Raw genomic sequence first — 26377 nt, 5'->3', positions numbered from 1 at the left:
AAAAGATATGGGGTAGATAGGAAGATATAAAGGGTATAGGACAATAGTTGGATTTAAAGATAGTAACAGTTGTATGTGCAGCAGTGCTGTTTCAGAGGCTAGCACTTACTTATGACCAATAAGCCAGATACAACCAAGATAAAGTCTTCAATGTTTTTGAAGCTCTATTTAGATTTATTAGATCTGATTTAGATTATTTTTTTAAAATTAAGACTTAAATCAGGATTACCTTTTTGCTTTCTTGAACCAATTTAAAACATTTCATTTTGAAAGGTTTGAACAAAGCAGTGAGTTCTCTTTCCCTGATGATGCACTGACACGTGAAACTGCAGAATAGGAAACCATATTCTCCTGCAGTTCAGAGTTCTTGATGATTACTGAATTCAAACTTGATTTCCCTCTGATCACAATGCCAGATCAGCTCTGTAATCAGATGAAGTTGGATTTGTCAAATAATCTGAGAAGCAATATATGAGGAATAAAGGAGTAAATGAAGCAGGATTCATCTTCACATGCCTACAATATGAATGTCCATCACTGCTCTAGTCACCTGTACTTCATTTTCAAAGGTATCAGTAAAATAGGCAGTATGGACAGCAGAACTATGGTTCCCAGCTGCCTTCAAGATGGACAAAGAGAATTCACTGTTGAACTGGCTTTCAAAATTTTCCTTTAAATAGTCCAATACAAGAATCAGAAACATTACCTTTTCTGGAATGTCTATCATGTTCTGTTGTCACTGAAATGTCTAAATGAGAATTTTTCAGGATTAACATTTTGTGAAGAAAAAAAAACTTACTCTGTTTGGACTGAAAACTACAGTACACCCACCAGAATTTCTAATGACAATTCTAGAATTGTTGTGCTGCACATCAGTTTCCTGCGAAAAAAGACCTTTCAAAGTGATAGAAGTTATTCCCAGCTTTACTGAAGAAATACAAAATTAGTGTAAACCGTGAGATAATTATTCCCCTGATAAAAATAAGAAAAAAAAAAAAAGAGTAAACAGAATACATCTCCAAAGCGCACATCCATACAGGGAAATCAATTTTATATTACAATTTTTATTCACTTGTTATGAATTTTCACAACATTAATCTACTGCAGATAATCTATTCAGTATATTGAAAATCCATTTATTTTCACTTATTGATATGCATGTGTTACACTTGTATATAATACAGTACCTTCAGTGTTTAAGAACAAAGAAACAAACAAACAAAAAAAATATATTGAGAAACATGATGTAGATTTTTGACCAAAGAGAGGCCATATTCAGATTTTACAAAACAGCACATTTACACTTTGCACTGTCCCAGAGAATCTCTTTAAGATCCTACCTTCTATCCTGTACCTGTCAGCACAAATCCATACAATATTAATCCACCTTAAAATACTGACATACCTAGTGGCTGCTACAAACAGTTTATTCTAATTAAATCGTAATCAGAAAAGAATATCTTTTCCTGCCAACATTTTTTATTATTTCTCAGCAGAATGATAGAATAGACTTCTTGATTTTATTCCCAACAGTCATTTATTTTATTTAAGCTCTCCTGTGCAATAATACAGCAGAGGTAATGAAATGGGTTTGGAACAGCAGGGGCTACTGTGACAGGCAGAGCACTCCAGGGTATTCATCCATCATGGAACTTAATATATGACTACCTAGCCACGTCAATGGCTTGTAATGATAAAATAATTTCCCTCTTTTTCTGGGAGTCTGGTAGCCACACAGAACTTTTAAATAAGCTTGCCCCTACATATTTTTACTACCATTAAGAGTGTGTGGCTTTCATTTGCACCAAAGCATACAGTCAGAACTCCCACACCCTCTCCAGCCAGTTAGCATGCTTATGCAGTGTCACTAAAGGGAATTGCCAAATTTCTGTTGTATCAATAATACAGATGGTACAATACACATTAAATGGAGTATAAAATTATACATTCTGTAATAACTTAGAAAAAAGCTCATAGATGCTTAAGGCCTTTAAATATTGAGGATTTTTTTCATGTAACAGCACATGACAGAGTTCAAAAATTGCTACTGAAAGAAAAAATAAAAAAGTAAATGTGATTTTGTCAAGGATCAGATCTGAATTGGATGACTGTAAGCAAGCAAAATACCCATGAACTGTAAATCCAGGAGGGCACTAGGACTTTTTTCCTTTATAGCAAAAAGGCTGAGCAGACATCTACATAAGCATCCCACAGTACTCAGGTTCAAGCAAGAGATTTTATTTTTCAATAAAAAGAGAAAAATTCTGAATTATTACCATCCAATTTCATAATTGCAAAACTCATTTACATCCCTGCATACCTTTTTAAAAAGGGATGGAATACTGTCATTGACTGTTTACCATGAATTTCAATGAATCAAAGGTTGGGAAAGTAAAGTACATATCAGAAACACTCACCTTCTTCAAACTAATTGGAAATGTATGTCTTAAAGGTATAAAATGCCTTATAATGGTAGTTGTAATTGAGTTTTGACCACTACTTTTTTTAACTGCCAAATAGCTGAAGTAGTTGGTTAGCCTTAGGGAAACATGTCAACCTGACTATACATTCTAATATGACTGATGTATTCAGATAACTATTACTTGTCAACAATAATTATTAACAATGGATATATATTTCCATTCCTATAACAAAAGCAACTTCAAGATGTTGAAATATGTACCTTTGAGAGCTCCAAGATTAGAATATAAATTAAAATGTCTAAAACTGCGCCATGCCAGAGGATGATTTCTGCAACAGAAATTTAATTAAAGCAGTGTGCAGTCCCACCAGCAATCTGAATGGTGGTCCAGGTTTCATTTTAGAGAGAAGGAACCAACACATATTGGAGGTTGACTTCATCAAGATGAAAAGCCACCGGTCTGGAATGGAGAATCCGAAAGATTGCTGCTTTTCTGCACCTTTTGAATATCAACTCTTGTGATTACAGCTGCAAATTCCTCAGCAAGTGCAATTTTACAAGTGTACACAGTTCAATCAGTCAAAATCTTTGTGATACAGAAGTTCAAAATAACTTTCCAGTAGTTTTGATCTCAAGGCTGCTGCTGATTACAAGCCAGGTTCTCATTGAAACAATTGATGCTGAAGGATACAACCCAGCAGTATAAAATTTCACTTCAAGGATTGCCTGGAGGAATGAAATTCTTGTGTTGTATTTAATGTTATCAGCCTTGAGATTGACTTGATTTGTCTTTAGCTATCGGGTTACCTGTAAAGAAAAAGAAAATCAGAAAATCAAAACTGTACATAGAGAATCCGCTTCCGAAGTACTGGAAACTGATACCGAAATATAAGATCTCTGTCCAGCAAAGCTTTTTCAATTGTTTTTAAGTAAGTGAGTAATTCCCAATAGTATTAGATGGCATTGCTCCCCAACTTAAATTGTGTTTAAGTGTTTTGTCGGAACTGGACCTGACAAGGATAAATTGAATTGTGACCATGTTTAAAAATATAATTTAAAAAGTTTGAAGATTGCAAATTAACAATCCACAAATGTCAAAAGCATTGGTTTCAAGGAAAATTTCTATATTTTGTTCATCTTTTTCAATGTTAGAACTTCTGCATGGTAACAACTATGCTTTTAAAATGTTAGCCATTGAGTATAGTAGTGATGGATCCTGGAGATGTATTCTATTTTTCACACGCTACTTTAAAATGCAATGTCCTGTTAAGGGCTAAGTGTATCTTAGCAAGCAAGAATCACTTCATAGAGGAACAGGACAAAAATAATGCATACATAAACACGACATAAATATATCCTGTTATTCAAAAGGTATAAAATAACTACCAAGGAGTTCACTTAGAGTGGTTTCACCCAGCCTAAGATGAGACGCGAGTGGAACAGAAGGACAACAGAGAAAGAGTGGGAGACAAAGCATTTCATAATAAGTAGACTTTCCCTATGCCTGATTTGGATTTTAAACATGAAAAGAAAAAACTAACCATCGTATCAAAGAAACATAAGTTGAGGAATATTTCTGCTGTGTTAGTGGATACAATTAATGATCATGTAACATTTTAATATCAAATTGCATCAGGGGACAACATTCCAACTCTTGAGGAACAACGCACTGGAACAGTCATAATAACACTTTGTGACATCAAGGCGCATACGCTTTTCATTTTGGTCACAGAGAGAAGGGTCATGCTCCTTAATGATGAAACATTCTTTTGCTCTCAGCAAAACTGTTTGCATACAGCTCCCATAAGCTCTGCAGAGCACAAATGTAGAGCAGAATATTAAAAGGACTGTTCAAGGAGTTTATGCCTTCTCCACCAAGTTGTTTCTAGTAACTGCCCTTACGAAGGCAATGATAAAATTATACTTTGTGATTTTTATGATACATGGGTTTATTTATTACACTGCTCTTATTTTGTTTTGTTCTTGTTGTTGGAAACAGTCTCACGTGGCCCCTTCTATACTGGAAGATTGCCTGAAAAAAATAATGAAGAATTAATTTAAAAGTCAGGCAACATATTTCTTCACCTTGCACCAAAGCTCAAAAGGCTGGCACAGCATCTTATTGCTATTTATTTTTTGCTTTATTTTAACAAGCTGGAATTCTACTCATGGACCCAGGTGCCACTGAGCTACATAATGTAAAATACACATCTTCTGATCCTATCCACAGGTGGATTTTTATTAGCTTTACTTGATACATATATATCAAAAACTGTGGTAAATCAACTGATGCAAAGCACTCTGAAGACATATCAAAGGATGTGAGACTCCCAAAGAGGCCATGTAGATGCAGGATCAAAGCTTCTTACTTTTCCAAACAACAAAATAGACCAAAACCAAAATAAAACCAGAGGACGGTTTCCTCAGAGGCACAACTGGACAGGCACCGGAAGTCAGCTGAATTCTTTATTCTGCCTACACACCCACAGAGCAGACCTTCACTATTGAAAAGAGAGGGTGCCAGCTGACTTTTGAGAGACCAAGTTGACCATGACCCACCAATATGCTCTTTCCACAAAGAAGGCTAATGGTATGCTGGGTTGCATTAGACAAAGTATTGCCAGCAGGTCCAAAGGAGGTGATTCTTCACCTCTGCTCTGCACTTGTGATGCCTCACCTGCAGTAATGTGTCCAGTTCTGGGCTCCCCACTAGAAAGCAGACATATTGCTACTGGAAAGAGTCAGTTAAAGGCCTGCTAAGGTGAATTAGGAACTGGAGCATCTTCATATGAGGAAAGGCTGTGAGAACCTGGACTGTTCAGCCTGCAGAGGAGGAGGCTCATGAATGTGTACTGAAGGGAGGGCGCAAAGAAGATGGAGCCAGGACCTTTTCAAGTGGTGCCCAGCAACAGGACAAGATGCAATGGATGCAAACTGAAACACAGGAGGTTCCCACTCAGGAAATACTTTTTTACCATGAGGGTAATTGAGCACTGGCACAGGTTGTCCAGGGAGGTTGTGTAGTCTCCATCCTTGGAGATATTCAGTCATGTGGTCCTGGGCAACCTGTTCAAGGTGGCTCTGCTTCAACAGGGGGGTTGGACAACACAACCTCCAGTGGTCCCTTCCAACCTTAACCATTCTGTGATTTATTATTTCTGTTACATACAGCTCTGCCAATGCATGGGCTAAGGAGACAAACTGCAGCTAGCAAAAAGAGTATTTTCACACAGACATGACTGCTCAGTTACATGGCTGTTTGGAAGTGCAAATATGTTTTCTTCAGTCACAAAGAAACTCAGTAAAATCATAATCTGCAGGTCTATCTGCTCCGCCCATATAGCTCTACAATTGTGTCATGAAAAAATCTCTATAAAAACAATACACTGTTATATAGAATAAATAGGTGATATAAAGAAAAAAAAAATCATTTAGCTATTCAAATCTCTGTTCTATAACAAGTGTCTAGTCATATATAAAGGTCATTTTGCTTATACAGACTGCACAGGAAGACAAGCTGCATATTCCTAGTTTTTATGAATACATGATTGGAGTTTTTAACTGCTTTCCCTTGCCAGAATTTTTACTATTCCACCTACCCTTTTTTTTTTTTTTTCCCTTTTATTTTTTTGTCTAAACTTCCAGGTCACATATTGCTACTTTGAGTAACACACCTAGTGGTCCACATTTGCCTCTGTGTAAGACAGTAATGCTTGTTATGTGCAAGCACACACCAGCCATTAACATTAATGGAAGTTATATATCCATATACATTAGGGAAAGAATAGATCTCTTGGATGCTAAAGGCAATTTCATAATGAGGCAGTGAAATTCTAGGTAATATCTAGTGACAGTATTCCCAGAAATGCTTAATTTTGGATACAGTAAAAGCTATTTGGTTTGAGTGGCTGGGAAGCAAGGTATTATGCCAAAGGACTTCATAGGAAAGGGGGGACTGATAGCAGTATGTATTTGATCTTTAGAAGCCTCAGAGAACAGTAACACACTGAATAGATGCAAATCAAGTCTAATCAATTTTTCAGTTAGTAATTAATATGTATGGAAATTAACTTTGCTGCTGTTCAACAATACAAATGAAGAAAAAAAAAAACAAAAAACAAAAGGACATAAAACGTTTAGCATCCTAGGTGTTGATTTGAATTAATTTGTTCATTCTGGAACATAATTACTCCCTTTATGCTAATATATTTTTTCACATGGTTGTTATATCATAAATACAATGCATTAGACTCTCTTCACTTTCTTGTACTAAATGTGCAATTAAAGTATAATTACTCTGCAGTTGCAGACTTTTTAATTTAAATTAGTGAGTGGCTGCTGTAAATTGGCAGCAATTGCATGTGAACTCACTTGTTTTATTTTAAAACAACAATATATAATTAAATGCAACTGAAGTTTTCCCCATTTCTTCTGCTCACTAAATGTTCAAAACAGATTCAGTCTTTGGATACAACATTTTCAACAGAATGGACCAGAGATGAAAAGACCTCAAATGCAGTGCATTAAAAAAGCTACCAGCTCAAGAGATTTTGTGCACAGCCTCCATTCCAGAGCTGCTGTCAATGGGTGAAAAAAATCCTTGCTTGTGAAATCCCCACAGCTGCTCAATATAGCAGATAATACCATCTATCACCTAAGAATAGATTCCAAATAAAAACCCAGCCTGATAATTTTAGTCAAGACTTCCTTCTGCCTTAGAAGAGGAAGGGAGGAAAATCAAGACTACAGAATGTAATGAATGTCTGAGTGAATATTCTCTGAACAGTAAAGCACTTTTCCTTACTTTCATGCACCTAAGTATCAAAGTTACAGGATCACAGATATTACAAATTTGTTTCTTCAGAGAAACAAATGAATCACTAATTATTTGCTAACTACAGAATAGTTTACACATGCAAATGAGGCATGTAATTAATTATTATTTAATAATGTTAGAAGAAAATAAATAACAATATACTATATATTGAAATCAGTGTGTGCTGGAACTTTTCATAACACAACTTTGTACATTACTATTTCTTCGACTAGCATCTCTTTCTTTTTTTTTTTTCTCTGTTTATCACAAGCCATACACAAAATCCATATTAAAAACAGACTCTTAAGATTACAAAGTCAAGCACTTGAAAGTTAGCAACTTGCATTTCTACAGGTGTCCTTGCAACTCCAATTCTATCTGTTTTCCATCATGCACAGTAGATAACAGAATTTAGTGGGGAAGAAGTGATGGAGAGAACCCTATTATAACACCATCAGGACTATGTATCAATGCAAATGCAGAAAGGAGCAAATTTTTAAGCCGGTGTTTCTTTCCTCCACAGATGATTCAGCAGTACTATGGACCATCTGTTTCATGTTTTTGCTAAAGAATATAAATAAACACAAGAAACAAAAATAACTTAATACTGGGGTTTTTCTTTTTAATCAGAACTATACCATCAACTGTATAGGATTGTGTATGTAGTCATAGCCTGAGTGTCATCTGAGCATACTCAAGAATCAAGAAGCTACCTTTTTTTTCACTGAGATACATAAGACAGAGAAATGAAACATTTTTTTAAAGGAATTAGTAGCTCGCTCTGAGCTACATAGAATTTCATTAGACAAAGAAAATCAATTTTGGCACCCCCAGCATTCTTCCCTAAAATATTAAAGGCCTGTGGGAAACAAAAATGCTGTAGGGATTTCTTTAAAAAATAAAAAGGGTCTCATAAAAATATTTCATGAACAACATAAGATAAGCTAAATACAGGGAACACCATAAAAATCCCTTAAATAAATGCCTAAAGAAAGAAGCCTAAGAAATGGCTTGAACAAATGTCTAGCTATGGATTGTCCTCCAAGACCTGGAGCTTAGATAGAGATATCATACCAAGACCACCCTTAATTCTATGCAGTACACTTCCATCCATTTTGCATCCTTATTTTTTATATTATTCTTCTGAAACTGTATGTAGACACACAAAAAACAGGGTAACAAAGTGATTTAGGACACCTTTCCTAATAATGAATAGACTTGAAGAGGGCTATATCAGTAATATTTTTCCATGATATCAATAACTTTGTTTTGGTAGTGAAAGCTTAATATGAATATTACAGTGCAGAAACAGAAGGGCCCATACAACCAGAAACAAACATCTGCCAATGCATTTTTTCCACTTATGCCCTCTGTGAATGACATTGAGGTTGGAAATGAATCTTTTGAGCAGATGTAAGCACACTGTTTCCTGGAACTTCAAAATCCATACAGTGTGTTTGCCATTCATACACAGCTTATGAAAGCAAATGTCAGTTTGCATTGCCACTTGCATATATTTATTCATTGAAACGGTTCAGCTTATAAGCTTGGAAGACACTTTCGTAACTGTGAGTTAGGAAACAGGCTCTTGCTTCAATATCACAGACTGCTATTTCATTTGGGCAAAATTTGAGTGATTTGTGAGCAGTTTGGAAAACAGATATTTAATGATAACTGCATGGATTAATTTATCTTCAGAGAAGGTGACAAATTGATAGACACCTTTTCAAGTCTTCAATGTTTCATTCCTGCTCAGAACACTTTGAGCGTCCCAAACTTTTGATATCAAGACTTAAGAGCTTTATATTTTTCCCTGAACTCTATTTTAGGCACTGCAGTATTAAAAGTGTTAGTCTATTTATTTTCTCAAGCCTGTAATAGAGCAATTTAGAATTCTAGATCCTCAGGTCTGTCCTTCAGCAAACATCTCTGGCTCATTTTATTAATTAAAAAGAATGTTTCCCAGTACACCTAATAACTCAAAAGTTTTCAATGTCTTTGATAACCACGAGACTCTATAGGTCTTACTTCTTTCATACTTTTATTACACTGTGACTAATCAGAATTGCATTTGTGACAATTTTTGTGTTTAGGACTTGCCATTAGAAAGAAACAAACATTTGAAGACTCATTTCTCACAATGTCATTTGAAGTATAAATTTGTATTTCATGTTTTCCCACTGTTGTCAATTATTTCAGCAAGAGAGTTTTGGTGTTAAAGTGAGGACCTCAACAATCAGAGTTTAAATTGTAATTAAAACTAGAAGGCTTTGGAAACTTTTCACATGTAAATTGAGTTTTCCACTTGCTCCGAATAATCTCAAAGGATTAGAAAAACAGATAAAGGAGAAATACTTTAGAGCACAGCATACCTTCCTGAAAATGGTGGAGTTCTTAGTCTTATACATGGTTTTAACATTAAACAGATAACATCTAGCATATCTTAGGAACATAGTGGATATACCCCTTCCCAGCTTTTTCTGAATTTACAAGTAATCCAGTACGGAATGCTGAGCTTTCAAATACAAAGTGACACCTGACTGAATGTACCAAGACATATGGCCTTTCCAAGGGCTGTTGTCTTCTCCAGAGTTTCTGTTGCTTTCCCATGATAGTGAGTAACTTAAGTTCATCAGCTGGGTCTACCTTTGAAATGAGAGTGAGTGAACAAAGATGTTTAAAGGTTCCCAGAATCATCTGACTGATACACTGAGGCTGCTCAGGGGCACAATGTAGAGTCTCACCAACCACCCTCCTGAACGTCTGCTCAAACAAGCTGTGATTCTTGGGCATTTGAAGTAAACTAAGCAACTACAATGAGGAGTAAAGTACAACAATTCCTGTTAATACTGTGTAAACCTGTTTTTGTACACACCTGCTGCTCTGTGAGTAATAAACCAGGGCTGGAACACATTTTCTGGAGTGGTTTGACTCTTTATTCCTCAACGAACGTTCTGGCCCTTCCTTAGAATCCGACCAAGACTAGGATTCATCACAACTAGTGCTCCAACGTGGAGCCAGAATATTTTGTTTATGTGGAAAAATCAAAAATTGTCATCAGGCACAGCAGAAACCTCCTTTCTCTACTTCTCCATTCGGCTTGAGGAGTTTTACACGTTTGCCTAAGAAACAAACACATGTCAAGTACTACACTGTTATGGAATTACAGAAAACAAAACTGGGATAGATAGAATTTTCTTTAACTTACATGGAAAAGTACAAAATGACAGGAAAAAACATATTTCAGAACCAAATAAACTTCTCTTAGCAAAAGAGCATAGTCTCAAAAACACCCCCAAAGCAATAACAGTAACCTCAAAGTAAAGGTTTAAACAAACTCAAATTCAAACTCACTGATTTGTCACCAAAAAGCAATAGAAACTGATAATAACACTCATTTTCGCAAGTATATCAGCAATCTTGAACTATGATAAAACAGTAATTGAAAAGTTCTTTGACAATAAGTCCATGGATAGACCTGTGGTATAGAAAAGCGCCATGAAGTCAGAATACGATTCCTTCTAAACAAAAGATTTGAGTGTTCTTCCCATACATGTTTAAAGTAGCAAACTAAAATCAAACAAACAAATACTTAAATAAATAAATGAAAATCCAAAAGTTTAAAGCTTGAAAAATGTGATCATTCTGAGGATACCTCCACTTACATTCATTTCTATGGTAAGTAGGTTACAGGAAACACCATAAAGTAACAGACAGCACATTTCAAAAGACAATATTCAATTCAGATAGCTAGTTCCTTAACTAGATATTTGAGGTAGTGTTTGGACCTGCTAATAATGATTACTTCCAAAAAAAGCTTCTACAACACCTCAAAAGATCATCTAAATGTCTTTAAATAATGCTTACAAAAAGATTATTTCTCTTTTTTTTCCCTTTACGATTTTAATTTAAACATCATGATGCAAATCATTAGAAACATACATTACAAGATCAAACTCATAACTTCAATAACTTGTTACTTTAATAAAATATCTATACATTTAAATCCTACGAAACAAATTATTATGGTTCTGTATTAATATTTCCTTGATAGTTTACAAAATAAACTTAATTGATACAACCCACTGGGATAATTATCATAGCATATAACTGATGAAGACATACGAGTTATGTAAGGCTAAATCAAATTCATTAGTCTTTCAAATGTACTTCATCATTATTTTCTTCTAAAAGGCAGTACCACCACAATGCACATAATTAAACATTCTCAACGTTTCTGTAACCCAGGAAAGAAATTAAGTCTATGGTAGAATTGCTTTGACTTCACAGAACTTTTCATTTAGAGATAACAGAAGACTTAAACATAAGCCTTATTTTACTTTTGTAACAGATAATAACTGTAGCCACTCAGACAAGGATATATCCTCTTGAAGGGTTTGTGGTGATCACAACTCCATAGTGGGACTGCAGCATGGCGCCATAAAAGACTGCAAGACAATTAATTAAATAAATGTATTTTTCTTCTCTTTTACATCACTCATTCCATCTATTAATCTCAAGTGGGAGATAAAAATTACCTCCTTCCTTTTTACGGATGAGGAAACTAACACATTATAGTTACACTACCCTTCCAACTGTGAGAAAGTTAATGGGGGAGGAGGGATGGGAACAGAGTCCTCCTGTCTGTGGCTTTATCTCACCTCACCTAAAGAAAAGCCTAACGTTGTTCTTGATTGGAAAGGAAAACATGTAACAAGCAGTTTGCTGTGTTTAATATTCTAAAAATAAAAACAAAACAAAGCAGCCTTATTTTAAAATCAGGTAAGGGTTTTGAATTGCCTAATAGGTAAAATGGATTTTCATATTTTAATATGTTTTTCCAGAAATCGGATAAGATTGAATTTCAAATTATCCCCACTAAAAAATCAGGTAGTCTAAATTCATCACATTTGAAATATTTTTCTTCTTCAGATATTTGTGGTGTGTTATTTTTTCTGGTATTTTGAATGGAGAGTAATATACCATTTGGATTAGATAAAAATAGAAATGTAAATTCTTTCCTTACCTGTAATTTTATCTTCTCTATGAGGGTACCTGCTGCTCTGTTAGTGCAGTACTGATGTGTTTTCTGCCTTTGTCCCAAGCTTCAGAGATTCCTCTGGTGATTTTTCCCCATTTGCCTACCAGCTTCCACTGCTGGCATTTTGAGGTAGTGCACTCACATTAGGTTCCAGGAATACTGCCACAGCTGAGGGAATATAAGACAACTAAAAAACAAGTTAGAAAACAGCAGAGCAATATCCAGGCAGGGAAAAAATGTTTAAAAACAATGAATCAGTCATCAACTTGAAACCCTTCGATCATTTTCCTCTTTGTTTTCATCCTTTTAGAATCTCCACATGAAGAAAAGACCTCAGCAAAAGTGGTGGGTGCTGACAGAGTAATGGGTACCCATTCAGAGAATATAAAATTATTTTAAGGGAATCTAATTTTAACTATCTCCAGTAGTAGCACCCACCACATCATCACTCTGATAGAGGTAAGAAACAGAAGCAAAGTGGTAGACTCGGAGGATTTCCAAAAAATCCATGTGACTCTGTCACAAGTCTTAACAGAACTGAGGAAAAGGAAGACTCAAGGGCTTTTCACCTAAAAGCTGTCATAGATGAACAATTAGAAGGAATTCTCACTGCCCAGGACAACATACATAAAGTCTGGTTTCTAAGTAGTCAAGATTATCGTTGCTGATTCCCAGCTAATAGTTGTAGTCATCTCGGTCATCAGAAAAAGAAGGAAAAGAGAAACTAGTACTATCAACTTAATTAATAAATAAATGCAAAACAAAACAGAGAGCATATTCACCATCCATGCTTGAAGTTGCATGTAGATGACAAAATTTCATTCTCGGAAGATAGCATAATAGTGATATTAATTCCAGAAGATGATGGTTTTGATGTTTTTTCCTGGCATTTGCCCTAAATTCATATCTTGATGCACATTACTAGCATCATTCCTGAACTGATTAGAAATGTCTTCTTGCTTGTGTATTATGGAGATTTCCTGGTGAAAGTTACAGCTTCATATAGCTCTTCTGTACTGGGGATGACCTTGATACTGTTTTTGAACTTCACAGTACACAGAAAAGATGCATGCTGTCAAAGGAAAAAAAAAAAAAAAAAACTCTAGAAATTTAACTAAGAACCTGCTTTGGTATTCAGTTAAATTTCTGTTAAATAACCTGGCCAGTTGTCTTCATACTTGCATCTTCTCATTATCTTCTGACTAGTATGTGACCCAAGTAAACATAAGTATGAATGAATTGGAGTAGCTAATCACAATTAGAGACTACTAATTTAAAATCTCAAGTAATGAAGGAAAGACCAAAAGGCTCTGAAGAGGTTGTTGCCTTCAAATTTCAGGAATGTAAGTACCAATGATGTTCTTTATGGTCAAGAGCAAGAAAAAAGACTCTGGTAATTTCTTGGTTGGCCCTCCAGAAAGGAATTTGCTTTGCAAGTAATCAGCTTCAAATCTGCCATGTTGCATTCTAGGAAAATGTCTCCTGTTCCTTTTTCGTACTTTAAAAACGTTGAACAATAATTATTAACAACTGGAAGTAGAATGATGTCTTGATAACTGCGCAAACAGAGGTAAAGTCTCTTGATCTTCTTTTGGCAAGGACATGTTCCTGAGCCACAAAGCTTGAATTCAAGATGAAACAAGCTGTTGTTCTTCTGTCATCGGTAAGATATTTTTTTGAATTCTTGAACCTGAAGATGCAAAGCTGTTTTGGACCTCTTAAAAGATGCAGCTCTGTTAAAATTCTCAACTCCCCTATAAGTACTGAGTTTGTAGATACATGTATATACTTGTTGGTTAGACACAATCCTTGAGATCATATCCATCTTCATAAACTGGAGACACACTTTTCTTCACTTCTGGTTTTAGAGGCCTTGCCAGCATAATGCTACAGGTCACATCATACCAATAAGTCATGATGAACTTGATATCTTGTAGCTTCACCCAGAATCTCTACTACAGAGCTCTATCACCTTTCTCACTGCAAATATGGAAGAGGATGAATGATAGTCAGGAGTGTAAGATCTGAGAAGGAATCATCTGTGTGTGCTAATGATACAGTAGAAGGAAACTCAAAGTCCATTTTATAGAACTCTTTCAGAGTCTTTTCTCCATAGAGAGCAGTAGAGTCTTTCTTAAGATTAACCTGGTCTTCAGCAAGATAAAAGGAGTAAATTACAAGCTATGGGAAAAAAAGAAAAAAATCTTATGGAGATTACTTTTATGTTGATCCTCTTCTTTTTTAATTTAGTCCTAGACATCCATCTTCCACTTCTTCTTGCCTGAAATAATTTTTTTCTTGATTTTGAACAGTTCTCAGATAGGACAGGCCTATCTTCATTATTCTTATGGAGAAATAAGTAAGATTCACAATGAAGCTCACTTTGCTCTGCAAGGGAATAAAATCTGAGCAATATGATGTCCACTGGTTTGAGAGTTGTTCACTTCTCCAATGGTGATTGTGCATAATGCTCTGTATGACTGACTTTCTCTGCTTGATATTATTATCCATTTCCTTCCTTCCATATTAGAAGGCAAAAAAGCAAAGCTGAGACAGGGCGGTACTTCTGAGGTTTTCTATAAATAGTCCTAAAGAGTAAGGAAATACCTCAAGAAAATTGTGGAACTTTGGAGAGTTGAAAGTCATACCTTTGGACAGTTGGGGGCCACCTTTCCCCTCCCTCCTCTCAGTTCTGTGACTAAGCAGCCATGCGCAGTTTGTGCCAAATACCCATGAAACGAGGCAAGAGTTCTGCCTGCAGCTATTTAGGTAGCAGGTAATGTGAGGTTTCAGAACACTCCAGTCCCTCTGCGCTGAAATGTATCATTTCTGACTTGCAGAAGCGATCCAAAGAAGCCCTCACAGAAGGCAAAGGAGGGTGAGACAAGGAAGAAGCACTAGATTTAGAGCACGCCAGCATGACTCACACTATACTGGCATTTGAATATCATCTTCCTATGTGGTAACTTGTGTGGCAGTAAAAGCTGACAGAGATTTTTCAGGAAAACTGAGAAGGACTGCTAGATATTCAAAGAACCCATCTTAGACAGCTGTGAAAGGGCAGTATGGAGCTGCAAATGAGAGCGGAAGCATCTTTGATTTTGGTGTCAGGACTTCTCCACTTTGTGGAGAGGTGGAGAAAACCAGTAATTTACACACAGTGTTTGGAACCCAATCTTATTTTCCATCACAGAGGCAGAAAATTATTCTTCAGACACGAGGTCAGCATCTCAAACATGCCAGCAAAGGACAAATTGGGGGAAAATAAAAGAAAGAAAAATAAATCACGAGTTGAATCTTTTGGGACAAAGGCAGAAATCCTCTTGGCTGGACTGACGGAGTAGAGGATTCGCATGTGGAAGAAAGTAATGCTTGCAAAAATCACTGATTAGTTAATTAATGACATGCAACTGAAATCCATTTGCATTTTGCTTTAAATATTGCAGAAATATTTTCCTTTCCTTTCAGAGTAATTCTGTAAATTTTCAGGTTCTGCAGAAGCTAAAATGATGTTTTACAATAGCTGCAGTCTTACCTTCGGAAAAACTATTCCCTCATAAAAATGTATAAACCACAGTATATATTACTAACAATCTCTGAGCGTGATGAAGGGATTGCAAAAGATTTCATTTCTCATGATTTGTACAGTGTGTCTACTCACAAAAAACTTTAGAGCAAGCCTTCTGAATAGCTAGAGACAAGACTCGGTGTATTCACAAAGAGATGCAGCAAAGGATTGAAAAAAATAAGGAAAAATCACAAACCTTCTAGGCAAAAGTTGCTAATAAAGAAAAAAATACAATTCTGTTTTTAGAAATTATTTTCTTTCAAGTAATGCATTAGCAGACTCCCTCTTTCCAAAAGAGCTGTACCTATGAATAGTGCCTTTAACCCATTCTCTCTTTTGATGTTCCTCACTTTCAGTTCTTATTATCAGTATCTGTAGAACTAGAAGTCATAACAAAACTAAAGAAAATTTGAGACTGAAAATGTCCTGGGAGTTGAATGTTTGGATTATCTTCACCTGCCCAAAAAGTTATACTGACCTTTCAGTCTGTGACTTTGCTTATATCATTTCACACCACAACATCTGTTCTTTTATTCTTTTTCACCATAACTTGGTTTTTGTGGGTATTTCAAGTACATTTGCCTTTGGGGGAAGGACTAAGGCTTGTCTAGATTTCTGTGACCATCAAGCTATAGGCCTAAACTCATGTCAAATGTAGACTTCATAGGGTAGAATTAGGCACACCAACTTCACATTAAATAAGTAGATTTGGTATGTAGCAGCCATTTTTAGGAAAATCATTGAATTGCATAGCCCTGAATACTGATGATTTCTTGTAACGTGTGTTGGCTGGAATACTAACTATTTTCATTAAAATGCCCAAGTGTCCCAAAAGATTAGTGTTTAGGTGCCCTACAAAACACAGACCTTCAATATGAAAGAATCATGATGCTAGATCAAAACGGTAATTACTGACTAATACAAAAAGCTAGCTTGACCCCAGAAAATATCCTATTTCCATTACCAGCTCATTTGCCCTCTGAAACTTGTATGTATTTTTAGGAAAATGTGTACACACCATTTACTGCTATTTTAATGACAGGTTAGATACAGGGTCTCCCAGTTAGCAATGAGAAACATACTGAGACAGCTGCAAATTTCTCCTAGTGACAGATTAGCCAAAGGCATGGAAAGAGATACCATAGCAACAAAGAGGCTGTCACAATTGCAATCACTCTTTTCCATGGGTAATATTTTGCTACAGTCTGTGCACTTACTTCTATTGTAATTGCATCCTTTTTATGAACCACAAAGTATTGCTAGTCACTGCATAGATACGTATTATTCCTATAAAACTTTAACTGAAATTAAGGTAGAAGGTGAGGATTCTATACACAGAGGCTCTGAAGTGAGGCAGAGGGATAAAGCACTTTCACAGTGAGGTTGTTTCTTAATTTATTGATACAGAGCCTTAAAGGATGTTAGGAAAAGCACTTCCTGTCATTATTACTGAAACATGGTAGATCATTGATTTATCCTGTAAGTATTTCATATTTCACAGTGATCAAAACAAAAGGCAATTTTTTTCATGTAATGGAAGTTAGTAGCAGTTTTACACTGAAAAAATGTCATGTGAGAAATACATTGCCTTATTGGCACTGACTGACCACAATTAGTATGCATCCAACCTACCGGAAACATCGTAGAATAACCTATACACAATGTTTACGTGATGAATTTCTGCTTTTTCTAATTATGTGCCATTACTACTGCTGGTTTTGAAAAGCCCGAATGAGGAAGAGGAATAAATATGTGAAGGGAAGAGGCTACAGAATCAGAGAATGACAGAATGGTTGGGGTTGGAAGGGACCTCTGGAGATCACCTAGCTCAACCCACCTGCTAAAGCAGGTTCACCCAGAGCATATTGCACAGGAAGATGTCCAGGTGGGTTTTGAATGTCTCCAGAGAAGGAAACTCCACAACCTCTCTGGGCAGCCTGTTCCAGTGCTCTGGCACTCTCAAAGTAAACATGTTTTTCCTCATATTCAGATGGAACCTCCTATGCTTCAGGCTACCACAATGACAATATTTCTTTTCAACTTTGCCAGAAAAAACAACAATGCTTATTCCATTTTCTTGCACTCTGCTGCTGCTTAAAGAGCCTGTGCATTTGTAGCTCAGGCAGAGAAGTACAGATCAACAATTAATGTAGCTGCATTGATAACACTGATGTCAGGCTCAGTTACAAGAAAAATACCATTTTCTTCTCATATCCAGGGACACATTTTAGCTCTCTTGTATTTTGTTGTCTTACTGAAGCAGTGGCTGTGACAGCACTGGTGGTAGATGAGTCACCACTACTGTTGCCTCCTGACACTGGGAATCTTGGTACCCCACTGCAAAGCATTACTATGTAATGGTATCTAACAGAGGTCCTTTCATTCCTTGTGTAGAAAGGGTTATGAACAGCTCTTTTTATAAATTGAAACATAAATAAAATTACTGTCTCTCCTTTCAGCAACTGTGACTAATTTAGAAACAATCCAGCATCTGCAAGTGAGAGAGAGGAGATGGGGTAAAAATGTAACCAGTATTTATAGATAGAAACAGAACTGCATTGATGCAGAGTAGCGCAATGCACTTACTGAACACCATTTGGCTTCATGTGCAGACAGTTGGTGTGTTTGGATGGTACACTTTTCCCTCTTCCAAGAATGTTATTCAATTTTTAGTTTCTTTTAAACTCTGAATGCCATAATGTAAAATTAGATTAAATGGAATATTACAAATATCTGACTTCAGGTTCTCTCCAATATTGTTTTGGAAAGTAGATAAACACTCTCAGTATGGATTTCTCTACATCCTGGCAATATTTCTGTTATTTTCACACTAGTCATCTGTCTCTGGTATTGATTTGGAAAGCAGATTTGGATTTGCAATGTAGATAAATATACTCAATATGGATTTATTTTTGGCCCTGTAATATTTCTCTTTTATTTCTTTTTGTCCTTGTAATATTTATTTTATTTTTTACAGTACTCTATTTCTAATATTGGTTTGGCATATAGTTACATAGTAATATATTAGATATTGATTCCTTTCTGTTCTGCAGTGTGCTTTTCCACACATATTAAAAATAATAGCCAGTTTTCAGAGTGACAACTGCAGTTCCTTCTGCTCCTCATAAAAGTGTGGGTGCTCAACTATTCCAGAAGTTGAATGTCCATTTCCAAATTATGGCCCTTTAAGACCTGTCTAAAAATACTACTTTCAATTGTTTATAGGAAAACATTGTTCACTCGCACCTTCTAGAGTTTTTCAGAGGTTCATAATCAATACGTGCTCTGCATTACATCCAATCTTTTTGGTTAATTTATATTATCATTCTTCTTAATATCATCATTATTATTATTATTATCATCATTTTTCATAGTATTAGACCAACACATCAATTCTAAAAGACATGCACCAGTTGCCAATTTTTGCTGCATAGAGACTGGATATGTTGCTCATCACAGTATGATTCACTGGTTTAGCTTATAGCTGTGTATCCTCACAACATGAACTTTTTCAAAACTTCTCTTATATTGCATTTGATAGAGGTCAAAGTCCAAAGCTTCCCAAAAAAAGACAAAGAATGAAGGTGATTTTTTTATCATCTTCCTAATGAAGGCCACATCCAAGAGAGTAAAGCCTTCAAATCAGCACCTTCCTATTCAGCAGTAAGTATCTAAATGTCAGGTGGTGAGGTAGTCATTGTGGTTTTCCTTTGGAGTTATCAGGAAGACATGAGCACTCCCAGAAAGTAATTCATCTGACTTATCTTAGGACAAAATTAATTGTCCTCTGGAACTGCCCAATTCTCTCCAACACTAAAAATACAGGCTAGAGTTCAGGCTAGTCATCTCACTCTAGAAAGTCCTAACCTAAGCAAAGTCCACGAAATTCCACTCCACACATTTTAGACAAGAACTTAGTACTTTGCATTAAACTGTGCCTTATTCCACAAGAAGTTCTACCAAATCAAGCTAAAAGCTATTTCATTACTGTGTGATGGTTCAAAGCTGCACCAGGAGAGGTTTATACTGGACATTAGGAAGCATGTATTTACTGAGAAGGTGGTCAAATGCTGGAACAGGTTTCTGTCCTGGTTTTTGCTGGGATAGAGTTAATTTCCTTCCTAGTAGCTGGTACAGTGCTGTGTTTCGGGTTTAGAACAAGAATGTTGATAATACACTGATGTTTTAGCTGTTCCTAAGCAGTAAAGGCCTTTCAGCTTCTCACCAGGAGCACAAAAAGCTGGGAGGGGGCACAGCCAGGACAATCAACCCAAACTGGCCAAACGGATGTTCAATACCAGATGATGTCATGCTCAGTATGATGGGGGAAGCTGCCCAGGGGAACTGCTGCTCAGGGACAGGCTTTGCACATTGTGCATCACGATCTTTGTATATTCTATTATTATTATTATTTCCCTTTCTGTCCTGTTAAACTGTTTTCATCTTAACCCAGGTGGCTTACCTTTTTTACCAGTTTTTTCCCTCATCCCTCTGGGGTGGGGAGTGAGGGAACAGCTGTGTGTGGTGTTTAGCTCCCTACCAAGTTAAGCCACAACAGCTTCCTAGAAAGCTGGTTGATGCCCCAAGCCTGTCAGTTTTTAAGAGGCATTTAGACAATGTCCTTAACAACAAGCTTTAACATTTGGTCAGCCCTGAATTGATCAAAGAGTTGGACTAGATGATCGTTGTAGGTCCCTTCCAACTGAAATAGTCTATTCTATTTTATTCTATTCTATTTCAAATTAAAAATATCAATGCATATTTCTCTACATCTGCCTAAAATATCCACCCAGGGACACTTCCCTATTCCTGGGTGCAAGTGCACGCTTCTTCAGTCATGTCACAAGTCCAAGGTCTCAAGATGAGAACCGGGATGCACAACTTTACCTGTGTTTCTGTGCTCTAGTTTCTGCAGGAAAGACACATGGGTTTACGGGCTGCCCAGGAGCCACAACATGCTCCAAGCTAACCCCAGGAGGTATTGCAGCATGCACTTTCATACAGGTTACAGGCAGTTTCTGGTGCTCTCATTTAAAGTCAGCCTCTATTATAAAGATAACGGACAATGTACTGTTCTTAAAAAATGAGTAAAGCCTGGTATCTGGATCTGAGCTTAAAAACCTATATCCAGGGTTCTTTTTGAATGAAAATAATTATATTAGAAAAAGGTGGTAAGAACAAAAGATATTTCAAATGTAAATTAAATTATTTGGATTTCCCCCCTTTTATAAAACAATTTTGTCATCATTTGAAGAGAGTAACATGACAAAATGTTTGTGTTTAATTATCAAAACATTGAGGCTAGCCATGTAGAAAAATGTTCAATTGTTTCCTGTGACAACAGTTCCTTAGTCTGGGGCAGACCCAGCCAGCATGGGTTTAGGAGGGGCAGGTCCTGTCTGACCAACCTGATTTCCTTTTATGATCAGGTGACCCACCTAGTGGATGAGGGGAAAGCTGTAGATGTGATCTATCTAGACTTCAGCAAAGCCTTTGACACTGTCTCCCATAATATACTCCTTCAAAAGCTGATAGCCCATGGCTTGGACAAGTGCACTCTCTGCTGGGTTAAGAACTGGCTGGAGGGCCGGGCCCAGAGAGTGCTGGTAAATGGGGCTGCATCTAGCTGGCGGCCAGTCACTAGTGGTGTCCCCCAGGGGTCAGTGTTGGGTCCAGTCCTGTTTAACATCTTTATTGATGATTTAGATGAGGGGATTGAGACCACCATCAGCAAATTTGCTGATGACACCAAGTTGGGGGGCAGTGTTGACCTGCTGGAAGGCAGGAGGGCTCTGCAAAGAGATCTGGATAGACTGGAAAAATGGGCTGATTCCAATGGGATGAAGTTCAACAAGGCCAAGTGCCGGGTCCTGCACTTTGGCCACAACAACCCCCTTCAGCGCTACAGGCTGGGCACAGAGTGGCTGGAGAGCAGCCAGACAGAAAGGGACCTGGGGGTACTGATTGACAGCAAGCTCAACATGAGCCAACAGTGTGCCCAGGTGGCCAAGAAGGCCAATGGTATCCTGGCCTGTATCAAAAATAGTGTGGTCAGCAGGACAAGGGAAGTGATCCTTCCCCTGTACTCTGCATTGGTGAGGCCACACCTGGAGTATTGTGTTCAGTTCTGGGCCCCTCAGTTCAGGAGGGATATTGAGGTGCTGGAGCGGGTCCAGAGAAGAGCAACAAGACTGGTGAAGGGACTTGAGCACATGACCTATGGTGAGAGGCTGAGGGAGCTGGGGTTGTTCAGCCTGGAGAGGAGGAGGCTTAGAGGTGACCTCATTGCTCTCTATAACTACCTGAAGGGAAGTTATAGTCAGGTGGGAACTGGTCTCTTCTCCCAGGCAGTTAGCAATAGGACAAGGGGACATGGGCTTAAACTCTGCCAGGGGAAGTTTAGGCTGGATATTAGGAAGAAGTTCTTTACGGAAAGAGTGATCAGGCATTGGAATGGCCTGCCTAGGGAGGTGGTGGACTCACCGTCCCTGGAGGTTTTTAAACTGAGATTGGACATGGCTCTTAGTGCCATGATCTAGTAAATGGGCTGAAGTTGGACCAAGGGTTGGACTTGATGATCTCTGAGGTCTTTTCCAACCTAGCCAATTCTGTGATTCTGTGATTCTGTGAATGCCACAATGTGTCTGGTAAATCTCAGGCATGCACATAATCATTTCATAATTCTCCTAATGTGTTCCTGAGCATCCTCTTTTTTTTGGTATAATGTTCAGGAACACAAACATGCATTTCTTTATATTAAGACAAAAAAAACACTGTTTTAGCTAAATTGTCACTTCCTTTTCTCCCCTTCCTCTCCTGCAGGCTACACAGACCCAAAATAGTCAATTCTAAGCCAGCACAAGTTAACACAGTACCCAGCTTATTCACACACACTTTTCCCCCCATATTCATTCCTTTTCCATGGTTAAGTCCTAATGTCAGCCCTCTCCCACAAATATGTAGACAAATTAGGAAAAATAGTTTAATCTTTCTATAATACCTAGTTTTGCATTCTGAAGGTAAATATTTTCCACCTGACTTTTCATAACTTATACATCCTGAGTAACATTCACGCTATTTGTAATTCATTATTCATGTATTACTAATACCTTATTAGATTGCCATATCTGAACAAACTGCAAAACCTCAAGTAGACCACATTTTTAAAAATCGATTAGTTCTGTCCCATTATTCAATGGCCTTTTTGCTTAGTGACTGATATCACAAGTATCAAGAAGTTGGTATTATCATTTTGTAACACAGTGTGATTAAATATGCTAACAGCGGTGGACTAGCAAAATACCTCCTTCCTCCACTGGTTTTATCTCTAACCTAATGCTTAATTATTAACATCTTGAAATATGAAACATAGGTGCTACTTTTGAACTTGGTATCCTGTAGAAGAAAAAGTAGAATTCCAGCAATTAATTGGGTTACTTTTTTCTGCATATGAAGGAGGCAAACTTACAGAAGATGTTTGGAGGTGAATATAGACTTTCTTAGGCCTTTCAGGAAAGCCTTCACAAGGCTTTTCTGCAATACACTTAAATTGCTCAAGCTGTTCAGTTCCCTTTGTTTCTTTATGTTTTTACATTATACATAATAATCACATATGGATTATGCCATTTGACAATCAGAAACTTATTATTCATGGCTTCTTAATACTAACTCTTTGTATAGTTCTTTTTACTTCAAAAAAACACAGGTACTGAAACAACAGAGCACTTTAGATTTTTTCCTTTTATTTATAGACTTTGGGGAGCAGAATGAAGATATACAGAAATATTGTAGTCACTAAATATTAGGGAAAAGTACTTGCTTTTTGATAATGAGCTACTCTCTTAACACAAAGAATCATTCACACTTCCAATAGCAATGTATATTTTTCTAGGCATCAGAATGATGTCTATTAAAATCTCAGACTCCTGCATCTAGAAAGACAGAGACCTCCATTCCCCTGCCACCTGGTTTCAATGACTCAGACCAAATTTCAGTCAGGAATTTGAACTCAAGTTTGCTATCATCTCAAATGTGTGTGCAAAATGAAGGAAGAAGGGGGCAACATAGAGCACCTGGGCAAATTAGAAGGCAGAACAAACAGCAGGGGATATAAGGGGATTAGTTTTTTCCTTTTCTTGGTGGTAGGTCTTCAAGGAGGTTATGGTAGCTGTTGTACTGAACCAGAGAGTATGATGGCACATAGAGAAAAGCACTGGCTTTTTCATAACTTTACTTCTGAAGAGATATGAAGTGAGTCCTGAGGATTGCCACCATCCATTGAGGACAAGAAAAGGCCGTCTCCTGCAAACAGCCAGACCCAGAAGTTTGCAACAGTGGTACAATGCCTTGAGGACAAGGTCCTTGGGTTTATGCAGATACCTGATGATGGAGAGAATTTCATAACCTTGACGAATGCAAAAAAAAACCTACCTTTTGACAAGATGTTAGGAAGAAATCTCCTCAAGGCAATTCTAATTGATATCTCCCCCTTTTGTGAACTCTTTTTTTCCTACAGAAGTGTAAACCAGACCCACAGTTTTACTTCCTCCTTATTAAACACATTAAATATAAAATGCTATGCACTCCTTAACGTTAATAATGCCATGTAGTAGTAGTCAAGACTGATTTCAAAACACACACACACATTATTATTTTTCTGTTTCTAATACTACTACTAAATTCTCTCTAGATCTGTTTGGTTATATTATACGTGCACATACATTTTACATGCATATAATCAGATTCACACTGGCATGTACAACATTAAGTGTAAGCAGCATTCAAGCAAGGTTAGCTTCAGAAGAAACATTTTAAAGAAGGTTCGGGAGTAGAATGGTATATCAAACATTTAGGAAGTATTCTTCCTTCACAGAATGTCAAAATGTTTTAAAGACATTTACAGAAACTGAGATATGTAGGGCACTCTGTGGAATAGAAGGAATATAATTCAATCAATGCACACTACTTTTCAATACAACCAAGGCGTACCAGAAATCTAGTTCAAGGAAGATTTCAGTCAAATGACATGGACACTGAAACACCTGCACAGAGTGAACACTAAATTAGAAAATTATGGCCTGACACTACAAACAATTACCAAATATTTACAAGCAAAAGCAGTCATCAGTGTGTGTGGTGGGGTGTAAGGGTAAAGGTGTTTATGCGTACACACTTGCATATGTGTCTTCAGAGTGCATTTCAATTTGTTTATGTTGACAAACAACTGCGCTGACTTTACAGAGATATGACACTGTAATTTTATGAAGTTTGCACCCTCAATGCTTATCTGAAGAAATTGTTATTTTTCTGTTTCAGTTAGCCACTAGAAAGCTGAGATGACAGCAGGTTTACTTTGTTTTCAGGCTTGGTATATGATGAATTTTAGACATACTTCTGTTGATGTAGTTTTGAACAAATAATATAAAAACTGACAAATGGAGAAAAGGAAGTCACTGAAACTTTGTCAAAATTTTGTAAGAAATCCCAGTTGTACAAGACAGAAAGAGCCAGAAGATCATACTGTAACAACACACCAAATGCTTACCATACTCAGCAGTTTCTATGTAGAAACATGGTAATTCCATGTTGTTGATAAAAATGCACTTGTTTGTTCTCCTGTGAATAAAGAGCTTAACAGGGTGTATAGACTTTGTGCAACTAGTTTCAGAGAGAAATACATATCAGATTATAATACAGTTGATCACCACTGTTTGCTGTAAAAGGGATCAGCTCTACTGTAATCTCCACTACTTACCTGAGAAGGTCTGGTACACTGCTTACCGTGTTCAAGCTATTGCAAAGTATGCTGAGAAAAGTGTGCAGGACAAGGAAGCCCAATGGTTCTCCTCCCACATTTCTTTGGTCTTCTCAGCTGATGTCTTCCATGTGCACGCAATTCGTGTGGGTTTTTTTGTTTTTGTTTTTGTTTTTTTACCTGTTGGTAACATTTAAGGTTCATATCATACCTACCCTAGTTGTTTTCACTTTATTCCCAGAGGAACAGCTCCATCCCTTACGATCTGGAAGAACTTTACATTCCTCCCCTTCAAGACATGGCTGCATGTGGCACCACCATTTCTGCTCCACTATTGAAGCTACAAGAGAAAACAAACACATTTGCATGTTGTTGAAATGGACAGTTTACTATGTCATTATGTTGCAATGTTTATTTTTCGGGAAAATGTTAGAAATACATTGACTGGCAGCTAGCCTGTGGTTTTCAGCCAGCTCAGAACCTTCACAAGAAATTAGGTCTCAATTTGCACAAGGTGCTATATGCTTCAAAGCCAATCTCTGTACTCTGTTTCGTTTTGTATTGGTTTTTTAATTTACTGCATTTCAGGAACTAATCTCACAGCGTTTTTTTCCAATCCTAATTTTCTCTTGTTTAGTCAGATTTCAAAGTTTTAAGTAGCATCTCTTCTTTGGAGTTAGTATATTTTGCCTGATCTACTATATAGTCTAGCATAGCCTGATAAAATTTATTCCCTGGTGATGACATGTTTACAGCTTCACTGACAGTCAACAACA

The 26377-nt window shown here is 36.9% G+C and overlaps 1 protein-coding gene across 7 annotated transcripts in view; it reads right to left on the bottom strand.

The window, feature by feature from the left end:
- Window positions 1–1044: 1044 nt before the first annotated feature.
- The window catches only part of TAFA2 (TAFA chemokine like family member 2), a 188002-nt gene continuing 162669 nt past the window's right edge, over window positions 1045–26377 (bottom strand). For 4 of the 7 annotated variants that reach the window (XR_011736708.1, XR_011736705.1, XR_011736707.1 and 1 more), the window contains 4 exons: window positions 25817–25941; window positions 12265–12466; window positions 10114–10360; window positions 1045–3229 (listed from right to left, as the gene is read on the bottom strand). Coding sequence is in view for 1 of the 7 variants with exons in the window: in XM_065838850.2 (XP_065694922.1) it covers window positions 3218–3229; window positions 25817–25941 (137 nt within the window). In the remaining 6 variants the exon portion in view is untranslated. The other 3 variants (XR_010651422.2, XR_011736709.1, XM_065838850.2) reach the window with 3 other exon arrangements.

This window comes from Patagioenas fasciata, chromosome 1 (assembly GCF_037038585.1).
Source record: "Patagioenas fasciata isolate bPatFas1 chromosome 1, bPatFas1.hap1, whole genome shotgun sequence".
Classification (NCBI taxonomy): Eukaryota; Metazoa; Chordata; class Aves; order Columbiformes; family Columbidae; genus Patagioenas; species Patagioenas fasciata.
The sequence above is the reverse complement of the archived record's forward strand: the minus strand, read 5'-3'. Positions and strand labels throughout refer to the sequence as shown.